General features: G+C 40.4%; 2 protein-coding genes across 2 annotated transcripts in view; both read left to right on the forward strand.

Annotated features, from left to right (window-relative positions):
• The first annotated feature begins 306 nt into the window (after positions 1–306).
• Positions 307–7633, forward strand: ptgis (prostaglandin I2 (prostacyclin) synthase). Its single transcript, XM_046075930.1, has 10 exons — positions 307–477; positions 1835–1958; positions 2467–2642; positions 2735–2881; positions 2993–3105; positions 3221–3402; positions 5498–5660; positions 5954–6135; positions 6638–6789; positions 7309–7633. The coding sequence occupies exons 1-10, from the start codon at positions 407–409 to the stop codon at positions 7466–7468; spliced, it is 1470 nt and encodes a 489-aa protein (XP_045931886.1). The 5' UTR covers positions 307–406; the 3' UTR covers positions 7469–7633.
• Positions 7634–11097: 3464 nt separating this feature from the next.
• The window catches only part of kcnb1 (potassium voltage-gated channel, Shab-related subfamily, member 1), a 34292-nt gene continuing 28261 nt past the window's right edge, over positions 11098–17128 (forward strand). The window contains exon 1 of the mRNA XM_046029586.1: positions 11098–11676. Within this exon, the coding sequence (XP_045885542.1) occupies positions 11101–11676 (576 nt within the window). The 5' untranslated portion in view covers positions 11098–11100. The remainder of the gene's footprint in view (positions 11677–17128) is intronic.

Here is a 17128-nt window from a genome sequence, read left to right on the forward strand (position 1 = left end):
CAGGACAGTAATAACACTCTGAAATATGCATGCCTTGACATCACCCATTACTAAATGAAAGATGAGTCCCTTTACCTTAATGATGTCAGTGCTATAAAATGTTCTGGCAGGTGACTTTTCAAAGTGCAGGTTGTTTAACCGTCACCTGAAAGGTGTAACTTAATGTGACTAAGCACAACATTGTAGAAATGTAATTTGTTTGTGTTAGTTAAGATGTGGACGGTTTCTGTGGTGACACTGTCTACTGCACAGTATTGTGCAACACCTCTGTCACAAGCCACACCTTTCCACAGCTCCTAACAAAGAGACGTTTCACTTGAGCCCGGCTCTCAGATATAAGTGAGTTGCCACCAGCTATGTAGTAAATTATCTTCGAGACAAGACAAGCGTCAGGCTATACAAAAACATGTTATGGACAATATTCTTGCTATTTAATGGACTGCTTGTTCTAGTTCTCCTTTACTCCACTCGCACAAGGTAAAGCCATTAATCAATGTGTTCATCTTTGCAGATATCATAGGTGCTTTTCATAGATCGTAGCCTAACAGGCTTGAGTCGGAAGGTCTGCAAATGCTACAAAAGCACATTTTGCTAATCTATAATTTAGAAAAGCTTTATCCTTGTCATTTTCTGAAGCTGGGTGCATTAATAGTAGTAATAATTATATTGGAATATATCTTCATTCAAATAGGCTATTGATATTATCTTAGTGATACAATCTGTGCTGATGATTAAACGCTGATTCTCATCTAGTTTTGTTTAGTTTAAACAACATAAGAAAATAAAGCTCCAACCGTGGTCTATAGAAAGCTTAGGGATGGGTATGCTACTCGATACCTTTATGGTATCAACCGAAACAGCCCAGTAGGCTATCAACCAGTAGCTATCCAAACGTCTCCAGTCAAACCAGCACTTCATTCAATATTTTTTGTAACTAAATCGCGGCAAAATGACTATTTGTAAGGTTTTGCTTGCAGCCAAATGACACGCAAGCAACACACCGAAAGAAAGAGAACTAAACGCCGTTTTTTTTACTTATGTGCCTGCACGTGCAGAGTCCATGCCGGATTTTAACAGCCCCTCCAACATTAGCTGCGATCTCAGGCATGTTAGTCACCACAAGCTTGGCTTACCGTCGGTTTCATCTACTGGTATCATTTAACACTTCTCTGTAGCTAGATTTTTATTTGCTATGCACAACACTTGTCACTGATCGATCACTGCGTTTCATCATATCAATTAAACGATTAATTAGTTGGTGTGATCGCCTGGATGTGAAGACTCTCTTTTCCCGTGTTTGCTTCTTCAGAGTCTTTAGTTTAGTGACTTGTTTAAGCCGACTTCTACTGGTTTTCTACTTCTTATTGCTGTCTTTTTGGAGGAGGTTTGCGACTCGCCACTAAAGGAAAAAGCACTTGCGCAGATCTTTCAATTCAGTTCATTGATCGAAAGTTAACAAAATAATCAAACGTATCAAAAAAATAACTTAAAGTCGTCAATAAAACTGTAAACAATAAAAGCTGTAGTCTTTCCCCTTTGATACCACACATGAGGATGAGGAGGATCTGATACAATTTCCCAATATTTTTTATTATGTTATTTGAAAAAAGAAAATAGATCACCTTGCTCGTCCATAACAACATTGGGCTACTATATTATAAGTGTACTTTAAGGTTTTGCTACTGAATTGTAAAATTTTAAAGGATACCCAACCCTAAGAAAGCTCTTATCACATATCTTCACGTAAACTCCAAACCAGTTGGTTGAGAATCTTGAACAAATGAAAGGTAGATAAACCAACTCATCAGTCTCACTGTTTCCTTACTCCTGACAGACAGAAAAATGAGCCACCTCTGGACAAAGGTTTCCTTCCATGGCTGGGGCATGCTCTTGAGTTTGGGAAAGATGCTGCAAAGTTTCTGGCCCGGATGAAAGACAAACATGGGGATATCTTCACAGTACGTCCTGATAAAGACTACTAAGTAACTGTGATGGGGAACTATTCTCTCCCAAAAGGGAAGCTATTCTGAGAATTTGACTGTCAAATTGAGGAAACATGAACATGTAATTGTTTGAAACAGGAACAAGAAGTCTGTCAACAGATCTGATATTGTATTCTATCTGATTAGGATTTTCCATGACTGCAACAAAATATTAATTTTAAAGGAAAACACATCATTACATGTGTAGTGGTAGCAAGTTAATTAGTCGCCCATAATGCTTTTCATCTGAATATGTCTGAAATTAGTGCTGCTGAGGCCACAGGAACCTATTATTATTTTTCCAGTGTAGAACAAAATGTTCCACTGAATATGCCTTCTAGCTAAGAACTGGCCGTTCCACATAGCTTCAAAGTAAAAGACAAAAAAAAACAGGGTATTATTAGGATATAAGAACTCTAATAAAAGTTAGTTGCAATTGAAAACAGTGAATACAGGAACAACTCAAATTGTGTTGTCCTCTCAGGTCCGCGTTGCTGGTCATTATGTGACGGTGCTGTTGGACCCAAACTCTTTTGATGCTGTGCTGAATGACACAGTCTTCCTGGACTTCACCCGCAACAGAAACCTGCTCCTAAAAAGGATCTTCAATCTGCAGCTGCCGAGCATCAAACCTACAGCAGAGAGGATATGGATGGAACGGTAACTGATGTGTCTTTTAAACACAGCACTTGCTGTTCCTGGTTTAAATGAGAATGTTGCAAACCGTTAATATACATTTGTTATTTCTTCAGGCATTTTCAGGGTCTCAGTCTCTCCAAGCTCAGCAGTTCCATGAACACTCACCTGAAGGACCTGCTGCTGAGTGACCAGAAAGGCTGCAGCCCGTCAGAGTGGAGACAGGATGGACTCTTTAGCCTTTGTTACAGCCTGCTTTTCAGGTAACATGCAGCATTTTAACCTACCGAAAATACTGTAAATAAAATGGTGCCGGTGTTTCTACTACCAGGAGTGAGAGAGAGGATAATTTTTTATTTTACTGCTGTGCTCAGGGCCGGATACCTTACGTTGTTTGAGAAGGGAGACAATGCTACTGCAGTCTACAAAGAGTTCCGCAAGTTTGACGGTCTTCTCACGAAACTGGCTCGCTGCTCACTCAAACGAGGTAAGCTGCACAATATTATTTAATAATAAGTAGTTATTATTTTACTTTCAATTCCTATCTGGATTTATATCTACACGCTACAGTAAGGTATGAATTTATGTCGGCTCTCTAACAGGGGAAAGCAAAACTGTCAACTTGTCCCAGGAGCGACTGTGGGAGTTGCTGTCCCCAAAATGGCTGAGTGGAGGGTCAGAGTCCGACTCCTGGCAGCGGAGCTACCATCACTTCCTGCAGGAGGAGGGAGTCGATGCAGAAATGCAGAAAAGAGCTTTGCTTTTGCAGCTGTGGACCACACAGGTGAGAGCTGGTTTATCTCACGCCCACGTACCAATTTACAGCACACAGAACATAAACACAAACTTTCCACCCCCCCACCGCATCCTTGAATTCCAAGCCACTGTGCTCAGCCTGCCAGCCATGCAGAAATGAGTTTCACATGGGTTTCTCTCCAGTTACTCATAGCTACCTGCCTCAACCTGTAAGCGGAGTTTTGCCAGTTGATTGTGTGAATCGGTTTCTGTGACACCGTATCTTGTTTAGATTTTGCAATTACACATGGTAAGAGAACTGTTAGTCAGCTGAAGCTGCTTACTCACTTCACACAGTGTCAGGCACTCATGCTGGTATTGTGCTGTCAATCAGGTTTTTCACTGTTGACTACAGTGCAGCTCCAGGGATGTTGTTTAACCTGCGTGGATAGATACAGAGGTTGTTTAAGGACAAAATATAAAACTCTCTTGTCTAGTGCAAGATTTTACTTTGGTAGAATCCCTAACTCTTCACCTCACCAATGAATAAATCATCTTGTTTTTTTTATTTCAATTGATTTCATTTCAAATGGATACAGTGTACAGAATTGCCAATATTGACACTGGCGTGAATACAGAATTGTTGCTTCCTCAACCTCACCAGTCCAGACAAGTTCATATCAACATGGTGTCATTTCACTGGGCTGCCAGGTGGGGGCGATAGCACACTATTTCATTGATGTTCATCTATGCCACATTTTAACTGTAACAGCTTCAGCCGTCTGTTAACCTGCCAGTCTCACTGGAACAATGATTGGTCACGCAGTAACAGCAGTGTACAGTATTTGCCAGGCCACCAACGTCGGGCTCTGTTAGAACCTCTGCTGGTTTGGGAAAGACCGCTCTTCCTCCAGCATGTTTGTTTGTGCTTTATCATGTCTGCTGGGATATCGGAGCAAACAGTCTCAATCTGGGACTGGAGCACCACTGCAGAGAATAGAGGGATTAGACATGAGAGTTGTGAGACATGCCAGAGTGAATATGGCTTATACATGTGTTACAGGCAGACTGAGGTATTTCAATGTGCAATGCTAGGATTTCACTAAAGCCACTAACCACTTCATCATGGGCCCTGCACAAGCTGGTGGTTGCTGTTCTTTGCAAACAATCAAACTCATTGACTGAAACATATATAGACTGAAATGGATTTATTGTTACTTTCCTTTAAGGGGAGATGGTGATTTAATGTGTTGTGCCATCTGTGCACTCTCACCCCCACACATGTGTTTTAATGTAAAAAGAATTCCTGAATTTATCAAGAAAGTCACTTTATGGAAAATAAAGCAAGTCACTGGCAGCCACATTTGTGTTTAGTGAGCCTCCTTAGCTTTTCCAGAAATACCGCTGCCAGTGAATTAAGTCATACCCTAAAGGAGTAGTTTGACATTTTGGGCATTATGCTTATTAGAAAGCAGCAGGAGCCAGCTGCTGGTTATCTTAGATTTGCATAAAGACTGTAAACAGGGGAAACAACTAGCCTGGCTCAGTTTAAAGGTAACATAAACTGCCTACCAGCACCTCTAAAGTTCCCTAATTAACATATTTTATCTAATGTGTTTAATCTGTACAAAAACTCAACGTAAAAACTACATTACAGCCCTTACATATTTAGCACACAAGCCAGTGGTGTCAGTCTTCTCATCTTAGCATATTTCCTAAAATGCCAATGCCGTTCCTTTAAAAAATCCCCACTCTGCTGCTGTTAATGTAACCAGACTCAAATCATTATCTGAGGGCAGAAAACACACTGTGGTGCACCTTTACTCGCTTTTGGGCATTTGCCCCCGCTGTCAATGGAGAGCTGGCCTGAGATGTGCAGACCTAAGAAGAACAGCTCCCTTAACCCACAGCAATTACTGTCTGACAGGCTCAGGTGTCTCCACAAAGTGTGGACTCCTCCTCATATCAGTCATATTCAGACAGCAGCATTACAGTGAGCTGAGAAAAACAGTAGTTGACAGCATCTCTGTGTTTTATGCATTGTATGTTCACATACACAAAATGTACACTGACTGTTGTGCAGCTTTTCTTGCTAGAACCTCACATAAAGGTCTTTGTGCTCAGTTGGATGCTTTTCCTTTCAGTGTAATGCTGGTCCTGCTGCCTTTTGGCTCCTTGGCTTCCTGCTCACTCACCCAGAGGCCATGGAAGAGGTTAAATCAGAGATCAGAAGCCTTAGTCTCAAGGACACTTTCCTACAGCAGTCTTGCATCAACCTGCAAGGACCACACAGCACCCCTGTGTTTGGTACGTAACAGCTGCTAGCATACTTTTCACTTATTCACTTGAGCTCTTCCAGCATGGGGTTTAGCCTCTCCAGTGAAATGGAAACAAAAGCTCATTTGACTTCTTGGAAATGCAAGATGCGTGCAGCGTGCTGAGACAATGACAATTCAATTCAATTATGATTGCCTTTTTCATAAATTCATATCCACGCAAATGTTTGTACCACTCCAAATTACGCCCGAGGGTACCGCTGATTTAACTCACGCTGACACCCCTCTAACATCATCCACTCTGCTGTCCTTTCCATTCTGCAGATAGCGTTCTGAGTGAGACCCTACGGCTCACCGCCGCAGTAATGATCACTAGAGAGGTGGTGCAGGACAAGATCTTGCACATGGCCAATGGACAGGAGTACCACCTCAGACAGGGGGATAGAGTGTGTCTGTTCCCTTTCCTCAGCCCTCAAATGGACCCACAGATACACCAAGAACCACAGGTACTTTGGTGTGCAGACCTAAAGTGTACACAGGCCGCGATAACAGCATTAACAGCACAAACATGAAAACACAGCTGTTGTTGTGATAAGTGCATGAGATGCTGTAATTACCGCACATTTTGGAGGAATTGGAGGTTCCACAATCATGATAGTTGTGCATCTCTATTGTGATATTTTTAAGAAATATTGTAGTGCACAACCTTGAGGAGGCAGGATTAAGCAGTGTGATTAAAATCACTGACAGAAAACGTCCTTTGGTCTAAACTTCTAAATCACTACAAATTAAACAACTAGGAGTTGACTATCAAGAAGGCGAGATCAATTCCCAGTGTTCGTTCTGTTTGTTTGTCTTCAATGGTGAGAGGTGATGATAATTACATATTTATTTTTAACAGAAGAAATGCAGCAGGATACATATGATCAAGCCTATTTGTATGATATTATAATGTACTCACCTAAAGTATGCCTTCATATATATTTTTTTCTGGTTTCTTCTCAACAGATTTTCAAGTATGATCGCTTCTTAAATGACAATATGACGGTCGCGGATAAATTCTACAAGGATGGAAAAAGGCTGAAATACCACACCATGCCCTGGGGTGCAGGGAGAAACATTTGTGTTGGGAAAGAGTTTGCTGTTACAGCCATTAAACAGTGAGTCTAAAAATCCACAGTTTTATTTATTTATTTATTATTTTTTTAATTTATTTTTTTTACGAGACCAGCAAAATCTGTCTCCACATAATATTCCCCCTATTATCGTTTCAGTCCTCATGTCCTCTATCATCATTAGCAACAAGCTGTAACATAGTAATGGCCAATATTATGTGATGAACTGTATGAAAGAGGCAAAAGATTTTAATAGAGGACAGTCAGTTGGGAGAGCGCATTTTTGTCAAACATCATATCCAGTAAGATTAAAGGCATTGTAATCTACAACACGCAACAAGGGGGAGGGGTGCAAGTTAGTTAATGTTAATGTGTAGACCGGGAACTTTGGGAATCAGTTATTTTTAGGTATTTTTCAGCTTTTGTGATTTCCTGTTACATCATTTCTAGATTTAACTGGATGCCTGAAACATGCATTTGCTCATATTAATATTGTCTAATTTGTCCTGTTTATTAGTGGGTGGTTGGTCCCCTGTTCTAAACTGCTAAACCTTGTGCCTCTAGATTTGTGTTCTTGGTCTTGACCCATCTTGATCTGGAGATGTGTGAACCAGAGGCTAAACTGCCGCCAGTTAATCCCAGTCGCTACGGCTTTGGGATGCTCCAGCCGGACGGAGATCTGCAGGTCCGATACAGATTGAAGAGGACGCAGAATGAAATGTGACTTGATGATTTGATAAACTGAAAAAATTGTTGATTGATAAACCTTTTTGTTATATGTACCGTAGCACTATTTATTGTTACAATTAATCACTGCATCTATGTATCATATATAAAATATGTTGTGTGTTATTAATATTTTCAATAAAAAGGAAGAAATAAAAGTAAACCAGACATATTTCTCATTTTTGAGAATACTTTGGGCTACACCTTATTGAACAATGTAGGCTTTAAAGCCAACACTACTATTTACTCAGTTACTGTAGTTAAGTACAATTTTAAGATACTTGTACTTTACTTGAGATGTTCCACTTTATGCTAGTTTATACTTCTACATTACACTTCTCACTGCATCTGCACTACACTGAAATATGGTACTTTTTCCTCCACCCTACTAACTTTATTTAACAGCTGTTGTAACTTCTGAGATTGAGATTTGACATAAAAACACGGGTTAGGAAAATGCAAGGCATTGTTTAAGGTTAACAGTAAGTTGGGGCCCCTTGCTATGTTTCAATTATTAGCATTTCCACCAAAGAGACATTTCCCCTCTAAACCCCTAAGATGGTTTCATCTTATGGTTTCATCTTCTTCAGTTTAAGGCCCAGAGAGGTCAAATTATCCAATATTTCACAATAAAGAAAATATTTGGAAATAGAGATTTGTGTTGCAGACCTTTTTTTCTTCTTCCTCCTATCCGGTACATTTTGCTGCTAATATTTCTGCAGTTTTTGAGTGCAACGCTAGTTTTACTATAATGTAATGTATAAGATCTGAATACTTTTACTGTTTAGGCCTATATGTTGAGACAAAGGGGAGGGTAAACCCATCTACCTTCATCAAATTAAGCAGTATTAAATGAACTTGTTCCCTAATAAGAAGGTCGTTTTTTTCAGAACGTGTATCCTATCATTGATTTTCGCTCATCATAGCCTATTGACCCATTTTTTTTATGTGCACTCCTGTTTTTTTCTAACAGTAGGCCTACACAGCAGCCCCTCATAGTGATACAGCCAGGCGCCAAGGCGCGGTGCTGAAAGAGTTAATCAGATGTGGAAGCTGAGCTGCCACGGATCCACCTTCGGAGAAATGCGGCGCCTCCTCGCACAGCTGACTGTGAATCACAGGTAGTCTGTCCGAACTGGCTCTCGGCATACTTGTTGATCTTCAGGGGAAGCAGCGGTGCGATATGTGGGGCAGAAAAGCGGCGGGTAGGCAGTAGATCTTGCTGAGGATCTCTCTGCCATGTCGGAGGCAGAGGAGGGGGGAATGGATTGGGTTAGACCCTGGCAATAGTAAACCAATAACGGCGCCTCCTTTTTTTTTTTAAATGCTTCTGCTTCATCTGTACTAGCGGATCGCTTGTTCACGGAGCGATACGTGCTGGTTTGGTTCAGTGCAGGATGACAACAACTCACTACGGTATTTTTTAAGCTTATTTCAATCTTTGGACTTTGAATCATGTGTAACGTATCCATTGTAATAGATTACTAATGGCACAGAGGACTAAAACTGCAGCAATATGGAGCAGGCAGGCTTTGCAAACACAGAGAAATGCTTGACGATGGAGGATTTGCATTCACAACAATGCAGTAGTAGATGATTAAACATAACACTGAGCTTGTTCTCGTTCTCAATTTAGCTACGCATAACAGCAGCCTAAAGTGTGGACACGGGAGGAGATGTTTTAGCGGTGCTTAATTTATTTCATCGAAGCCTTGACTTCCATAAAAGGAGGGTGGAGGCACCTTCAAATGAACATTTCTTGTTACTGCTTCCCCGCAGCCGGTTAGTGCATGTCCAAAAAGCCGACATAACAATCCTCAAGTCTGCATTCTGTTTTGTAAATGTTGTATGTGTTTTTAGATGTATGTGGACATAGTGCTTCGGCCTAATTGTGTTTGTGAAGTGTTAGAAACTTTGTGCGACAGATCACATCTGCAGGCCTGAGGTGTTGTTGGGTTCCACGCTCTCATAAGCAAAATGAACAGCAAATGTGCAGCTCGTGCCATCGTCTACAGTCTTTAATGGATCCAAGAAATGTTGGACCCTTTGTGAGGAGAAAATGTAGGCTATATATATCTATATATATATATATATATATATATATATATATATATTTTATTTTTCTTCTCGGTGTCAGCCTGCCTCCCCCAAGAGAGCCCGCCGTGATGCAGGGAGTGAACAGCGCTTCCTGGTGTTTCAGCACCATTAGAGTGGACAGCGCTCACTCTGTTCCTCACTCATCACTGTGGCGTCCTGCGTCCCCACCCACAGCACTGCATGGGCGTCACATGAGCGGTGATCAACCAAATGCTAGGGATGGCAAACTACCACACACAAACAAACAAACACATCACCCCAGCAGGTAGCCTCAGCTGTGTGCAGCCACGTAAGTCATTCAAGAGAAGTAGTTTTTGTCATGCAAGACAAATATTTTATTATTGGTAATAATATAGATATCAGCGGCCATAGAGGAGATGTCTCTGAAAAGGAAATGAGTGCAAGTTGGTTTTAAAGTTTTGGTGGAAAGTTGATGTATTCAACAAGGTGTCCTTCCACTAGTTTGTGACAACAAGAGAACAAGAGAATCTATAGCCCAGCTATTAGTCATGGTTCCCAAATATCTTTTTCTTATTTCTAAATAGAAATGTATGATTCTGCAGGCTGCTATTAGGTGTGAGTCATCTCAAGAACCCACATCCGAGGGTATGTTTATCGTAGATTCAGGACATAATTTAAAAAGAATTCAAAGACGATGATACTATAGATGATAACAGCAAGTGAAAATCCAGAGATAATAATTCAATTTATCTGTCCCACATTTCGCTGCCCATGCAGGAGCCATTTAAAGCAGTGATTTTAAATGCTGGTCTTCAAGACCCTGCTGCAGTTCCATGCTGGGTTTCAATCTGAGTAGGTTTTAAAGTAGTTTTTAAAGTTTTGGGGGAAAGTCGTGGGAAATTACATTCAAGGAAGTTTCTCTCAGTGTTTTCTTTAGTTGATGACAGTATCAATATCAGTTTCCCCCGTGCTAACTCCTAATTTGCATGAGTTATGCCAAAGGTGATGAGGGTAGATGTATTGTCGAATCAAAGAAGATCTAAAAAAAAAATAACATGTAATAATAGTTAACAGTGAAATATCAAAAGATAATAATAAAGTGTCTCTGTTTCTTATTTCTCTGCCCTGGAGCCTTTTAAAGCAGTGATTTGCAATTCTGGCCTTCAGTTTCTTGTTAACTCTTAGTAGGCATCAGTCATCTGAAGAATACTAATCTGAGGGTATGGTTGAGAAGTTCATTTGCAAAAAAAGATAGACGCCATTCTTACTCAAATCAGCTCAACACCAAAATGCTGATCGAAATCAGTGGTTTCCAATCTTTTAGGCTTGTGAGCCCTCAGCACAGATGGCCTACAGCTTCATCACTATATTAATAAAGTAATATTTTATCTTATCTTATCTTAATTCAGAGTGGTGATTGATGTGTGAGCTTGGATCTTTTGGGCTAATCCTGGAACACTAATGATTTCGTTTTGTTTTTTGAATCCTTTAGATACAACAATGAAGGAAAACGGGACCAACTGTAGTCCATAGCCCTGGATGTTTGCCTGCTTCCTCGAATCTAAAGTCATCATGGAGAAATCCTTGGCAGAGTTAAATAAAGCGGGCTCGCACTCAACATCATCACTGCCACCCGAACCGGTGGACATCATTCGCAGTAAGTCATGTTTCCGCAGAGTCAGGCTGAATGTTGGGGGTCTCCCGCATGAAGTCTTGTGGCGAACGTTAGATAGGCTACCACGGACACGTTTGGGAAAGCTAAGAGATTGCAACACTCATGAATGTCTGATGGAAGTGTGCGATGACTACAACCTTGAGGAGAATGAGTACTTTTTTGACCGACATCCAGGGGCGTTCACGTCAATTCTGAACTTCTACCGCACGGGTAAGCTGCACATGATGGAAGAAATGTGCGCCCTGTCATTCAGTCAAGAACTCGACTACTGGGGCATTGACGAGATCTACCTGGAGTCATGCTGCCAGGCGAGGTACCACCAGAAAAAGGAGCAAATGAATGAGGAGCTCAAACGAGAGGCAGACAACATGAAAGACAGAGAGGGAGAAGAATTTGACAACACTTGCTGTGCGGAAAAACGAAAGAAACTCTGGGACCTCCTGGAAAAGCCCAGCTCATCTGTTGCAGCAAAGGTAATTATCTTCGGATGTTGGGGTTAAAGAGATGAGTGTGTGACTGGTTGGAGCAATCCTCCATTAGCATGATGATGATTTGTAGTGGCCTACACACAGACACACAAAGGCACACAGAGAAATATGGCAAGGCTGTTGGTTGGTTGGTTAGTGCACCACTTTGGTCCAGACTGAAAAATCTACTATTAGCTGGACTGCCATGAAGTTTGTTTCAGACATTCATGATCCAGGAGGATAAAGCCTACTACCTTTGGTGAGCCCCTGACCTTTCCATTAGAACCACCTTGAGGTTGATATTTGTGGTTTTGAGTGAGAACGATTGGATTAAATTTGGTACACACATTCATGTCCTCCTCAGGATGAATTGTAATCCCTCAACATTTCCTCTAGCGCCATCCTCAGATCTGTGTGTCCAATGCTTTTTGTTTATGACCAAATACCTACAAAACTAATGACATTCCCATCATCCCCATCTGTACGTTGTGTTTAATGCTAAATAGCCAATGTTAGTATGCTAACACGCTAAAACTAAGACAATGAACATAGTAAACATTATGCTTCCTCTAACATGTTAGCATTGCCAGTGTGAGCATTGTAGCATGCCATCATTAGCATTTAGCTCAAACCACTGCTGTGCCTAAATACAGCCTCACCAAGATGCTAGCATGGCTGAAGACTGTCTTGTTTTATAGTGCATCATACCTTGACATATTGATACTTGATATAGTCCCTCTCCTGAAGTAAGTAATGTGCTTCTGGCATTTTGAAATTAACATGTGATGTTGAATCTGTGTAGTTTTTAGACGACTGAATCGTTATAAATAGGCCTACCATAAAAAATACCACAACCTTTACGTGATTGTGCACTGCTAAGTGTTCTGTGTGAGTAACAGGGGCAGCCAAACATAGATAATTGCCATTATTTAGAGAGGAAACAAAGAGGAAAACAAATGTTTTGCACCTGTGAAAATGTACCAGTGGCTTTTCAGACCTCCAAACACATTTTAGAACACATTTTTAAAGACATTTACAGTTGCACAAAATGGGTCAGTCAGGATGACTCCGTGTGTTGTGCTTTGGCGTTTACTTAAGTGGAAATTATAGAAAAGGCCAGTGGATGTGATTTATTAGTGTGGGATGTATGCGCTATTATCTGCCATTATTGTTGTTTAAGTACTAGAAAAGGAATGTCTTGACATGGCAGTTTGGTAACAGTGAAAGCAGCTCTCTGGATGTATCACTATTAACCATCTTTAAAACATGACACAAGGTTCATTATCTGTATCTCCTATAATGCTCTTATTACCAAACTTGTAGCAGAAGTGTTGGCCCGTTCCTGTATCATTAACTCACTTTTGAAAATGTGTATCTGTTCTTCACTGCAGAACCATTGCATACACCCCCCAAATAAACACACAGATGTACAAATGCAAGAGCATCAAGACAACACATGTGCATGTTTAGTCTTGGTCTGACCTGATGCACAAATAAATAATTCATAATATCACTTAGCAGCTCTCTCTTACAACATGAAAACGCATATTTGACTCTTGAAGCAATTTCTTTTCATTATCCTTCTGCATTCTGCTAGATGTTTGTTTGTGACCACCCCACCCTGCACCATCCTGAGCCAATTGAATTTGAGATATTCTGCTGGAGGCTGTGATATTGAATTATATCTTTGTGCACATAAACGACAAGTCAGAAATGATTTAGGTTTGTTTGGATCATTCGCATTAGTCGATACTTTGGGGGGGAGCACTTTTTGATCAATAAAAGATGGTTGTGACCTGTCATTATCCAAGTACATATTTTAATAAACAACTAGAAGAGAGAAATGCTAGAAACCAAGAAAAGGTTATTTGGTAACTGTTAACAGTTAAGAAAGCAGTCAGACCATACTCAAGCAATTTATTATAGCAAATAACTTGGAAAAGAAAGGTTACAGAACGGGGGCTGCAAGAATTTGTGGTTGTGTGTTAATATTATGCACTGTTTGGTTGAATGAGCATGTGACCCTGCATTTTGTTTGTAACACCCGTGTGTTGAATATCCCCAGTCAGAAGTAGATGTTGTGGTCCTCACCCTACTGCACCTTATTTCCTTATCTGAAGGCCATACCTCAGAGTGTTGACTTCTATCTGGTGAGCTCACCCTCAGTTTGCACAAAAAGACAGAGTTGGCCTTTTAGAGAGCCACACCTGCAACTGCAACCTGGGAGATCACAGAAAGTGTTATACTGGAGCAGCCTTTGATCACACTCTTCCAGATTATATTGGAGGGATCAAAGAGGACGCTGTCTCTTCCAACACTGTTTTAAAGAGAACAGAATGCCTTGTTCGGGAAATGTATCAGAAATAAGACTATTGGCAGTTTGTGCTGGCTGATGCTTCGAGGTGAGGATTCATGAGAACAGCCAGCGTGACCCCACAAACAGACTGAGATGAGTGCTGTCAGTGAAATGTCTTCTTCATAGGAATTAAAGAGATGTAAGATCAATCTTTATTGTGTTAGGGCTAAGGAAGTGCAGTAGCCCACATAGAGCAGTCGACCACTCTGAGCTGGCCATACATTGCTGTCTCCATTATCATACAATCTCCATATCTGCAATTTATCAAAATATCACTGAAGAACAGTTTTGAAGTGTTTAACCAAGATGGGTGCTCTTTGCTCTGTATTATGACACAGTAAAGTGCTGAGGCATATTGTTTCCTGCAAACCTATAGCTCTCAATAACCACCAATTGATGAGTAGGTGCAGCGCTTACCATTAAAAAAAAAGTGTTCATGATCTCTTCGTTTGGCATCATTATAAGCCTACAGTGGAGGATTGCGTGCCAGAAAAAAAAAGAACATTCTTGACACAGCAGAGTTTATCAATTCCTAATTAGCTTAAAAGGGCAATGTGAAACCACGGACCAAACTACTAAAAGCTGCGATAGGGGTTGATGTATTGTCTTAGTAATTTTTTTTAATAGGCTGGAACAATACTGTGGGCTTGTCAAGCGGTACAGCTTTTGACCACAGACTGTCCCAGTGTTAGCTCATCAGCTGTGCTCTCCTATCCTGGGTCAGAGATGGAAATGTATGTGTCGCAGCCCATAAACAGATAGTGAATGTTAGAGATTAGCACTAAACAAATGGTTACCAAGCAACAAAAGTACAATTTTGTCATCACTGAAGGAGTGGGTACTGAACATTAGAGTAGGTCTATTTGTATTTCTGTGTGTAATCGCACTTCTGCTTAGTTCCCATATTTTAATGTCTGTGCAAAGAACAATATTTCTCAGATGTTCGGGTAGAAATCCAGTGTTGCTGCCTGTGTTCTTTCTGTCCTGTCATCCTTCCTGTCTCTCTTTTCCCTCAACTCTGCCTCCTTCCTCCCCTTCTTCAGGCTCCTCCACTACACCTCCAACTAAATGTCAGGGAAATGTCACATTAATTATTCTCCAGGAGACTCCGGGCCCAATTTGAAGCTTCCCTCTCTCTGTTTACATTCTTTGTAAGCCAAAGCATTGTTTGTCTCTCGCTCAAATCAGCTTTGAATCACCATAAAATAAGATTGTGTCTGACCGCTGGCAAAGCAGCGCCGAACAGTCAGATTGGCGCCAAGAAAAGCCTTTTTTCACCTGCTGTAGCATTTATATTTTGGGTGATTTGTCATTAATAATATCACATAATACCAGGACTGCACCAGATTAGCATGCTGAGAATCTCACTTAACAGGCATATCATCCTTTACGCTGTCACTTAGAAACAAAGCATTCATTTAAAAAAAATAGTGAATATCCTAAGTAATTATTAGAATAGAACAGTGAGATTTATAATTTTGATTAAAATTTATTTGGAAATATCCCTTTATTTAAGAGGCATTGGTGAAAATATTCACCTCTCCCCAGACATCTATAACTGAAGGAAGCAGATACACCAAGCCTGACTGTAAATAATCACATTTGAAATTGTTTTCAAAAACATTTAAGATTCAGTTTGATGCTTAGCAAATAAATGGAATACAGTATCAGCATGGGTTTGGCTTCAACCCATTTAGAAGCAACCAAAGCCAAATACAAATGTTATTTTGTTATTTTTTGTTGTCAATACGTCCTAAAAAAAACAAAAGGAGAATTAACTATTCCTGCTTTGTCAGTGCGTATTGTGCATCAGATGGCAGGCAACAAATTCTAATTATGTTCCTCTCGTGTCACACTTATGACATAAATTGGGTTTGGCTATATTCCTACTCATAAAACAGTCTACAGCAGAATCCAAGACATGAAGCAGTCAGCCTAGACTACTGGCCAGTTTAATGGACATCACCACAGTCTTCAACAATCTAGTCATTTATATTTCGTTACAGTGCAATTTATATACTTCAGGTGCTTTTAACTTAAAGTTCTAGTCACTTACAGATTTTACAATATTATAAAACAAACTACCATATAACACATGATCTTGTATGTGAATGGAGGTCCTGATGTACGACAAACTCATTCATAAAAAGAAAATTACATTTATAATCTCTAAACAAAGTCATGTTGCAAGGCACACTGATAAAATATAAAATTCAACCCCTTTGTCATGCCTCATTGCCGAGCTTTTGTATACATATCTAAGGCCTATGTTTACGAAACGCTACACAGAAAGGACAGTAAAACACCACAAGTATCGAGTATCTCATGCAACTCTGGCAGGAAGCTGATACTGAAGTCACAAATTTGTGCTTGATAGGAGACAATGGGGGAAATAATGCATCAGACGTCCGCAGGTTATTTGTCCATGTTGTCCGGGTCTGGAGGCGCAAAGATATAAGCTGGGATCATGTGATTGAGTGCCTCAATGATTGCTTTCATGCCAGTTGCTCTCTGCCTGTCAGTGTCTCCTTGTCAACAGCAGTGCCTCTGAGTGGTTATGTCTGCCCTGAAGTCAGATTCAAATGCAGCTATAAAAACTTTCCTGAAACCTCTGGAGGTCAAATTTGACAAACTCCAAATTTCCAAACCACATTTGGTCAATATTTCGCTTTCAGTTATGGTATGCTTAACATATAGGTTTATTGGCAGTGAAGAGCCAAAGGAATTGATTAACCTGACCTTTTACACCCCCCAAATTTGCATATTGTAGTTTTTAGTGTAGGGAAACACTACCCAGAATTCCCTACAATGGATTCTTGTGATGACGTTAAATCACTTTGTTTAATATCTCACTGCCTCCAATTCCTTTAGGTGACTGTAATCAATGGTGATCATATTACTACATTTAAAAAAAAATGTAGTAAAGAATTCTGACAGTAAAATAACAGTTATAACTGTGGCGCGGCGGACCAGAAAAGGGGGGGATTGAATGAAAGCCAACAACGCCACCTAGGGAATTGCACCCCAGGAAATACTATTTAAACCTTGATTGATTAATTGGACAATAGAGAGAGATATAAGGCACACAGGAATGTTACTGAT

Source organism: Micropterus dolomieu, linkage group LG18 (assembly GCF_021292245.1).
Source record: "Micropterus dolomieu isolate WLL.071019.BEF.003 ecotype Adirondacks linkage group LG18, ASM2129224v1, whole genome shotgun sequence".
NCBI classification, from domain to species: Eukaryota; Metazoa; Chordata; class Actinopteri; order Centrarchiformes; family Centrarchidae; genus Micropterus; species Micropterus dolomieu.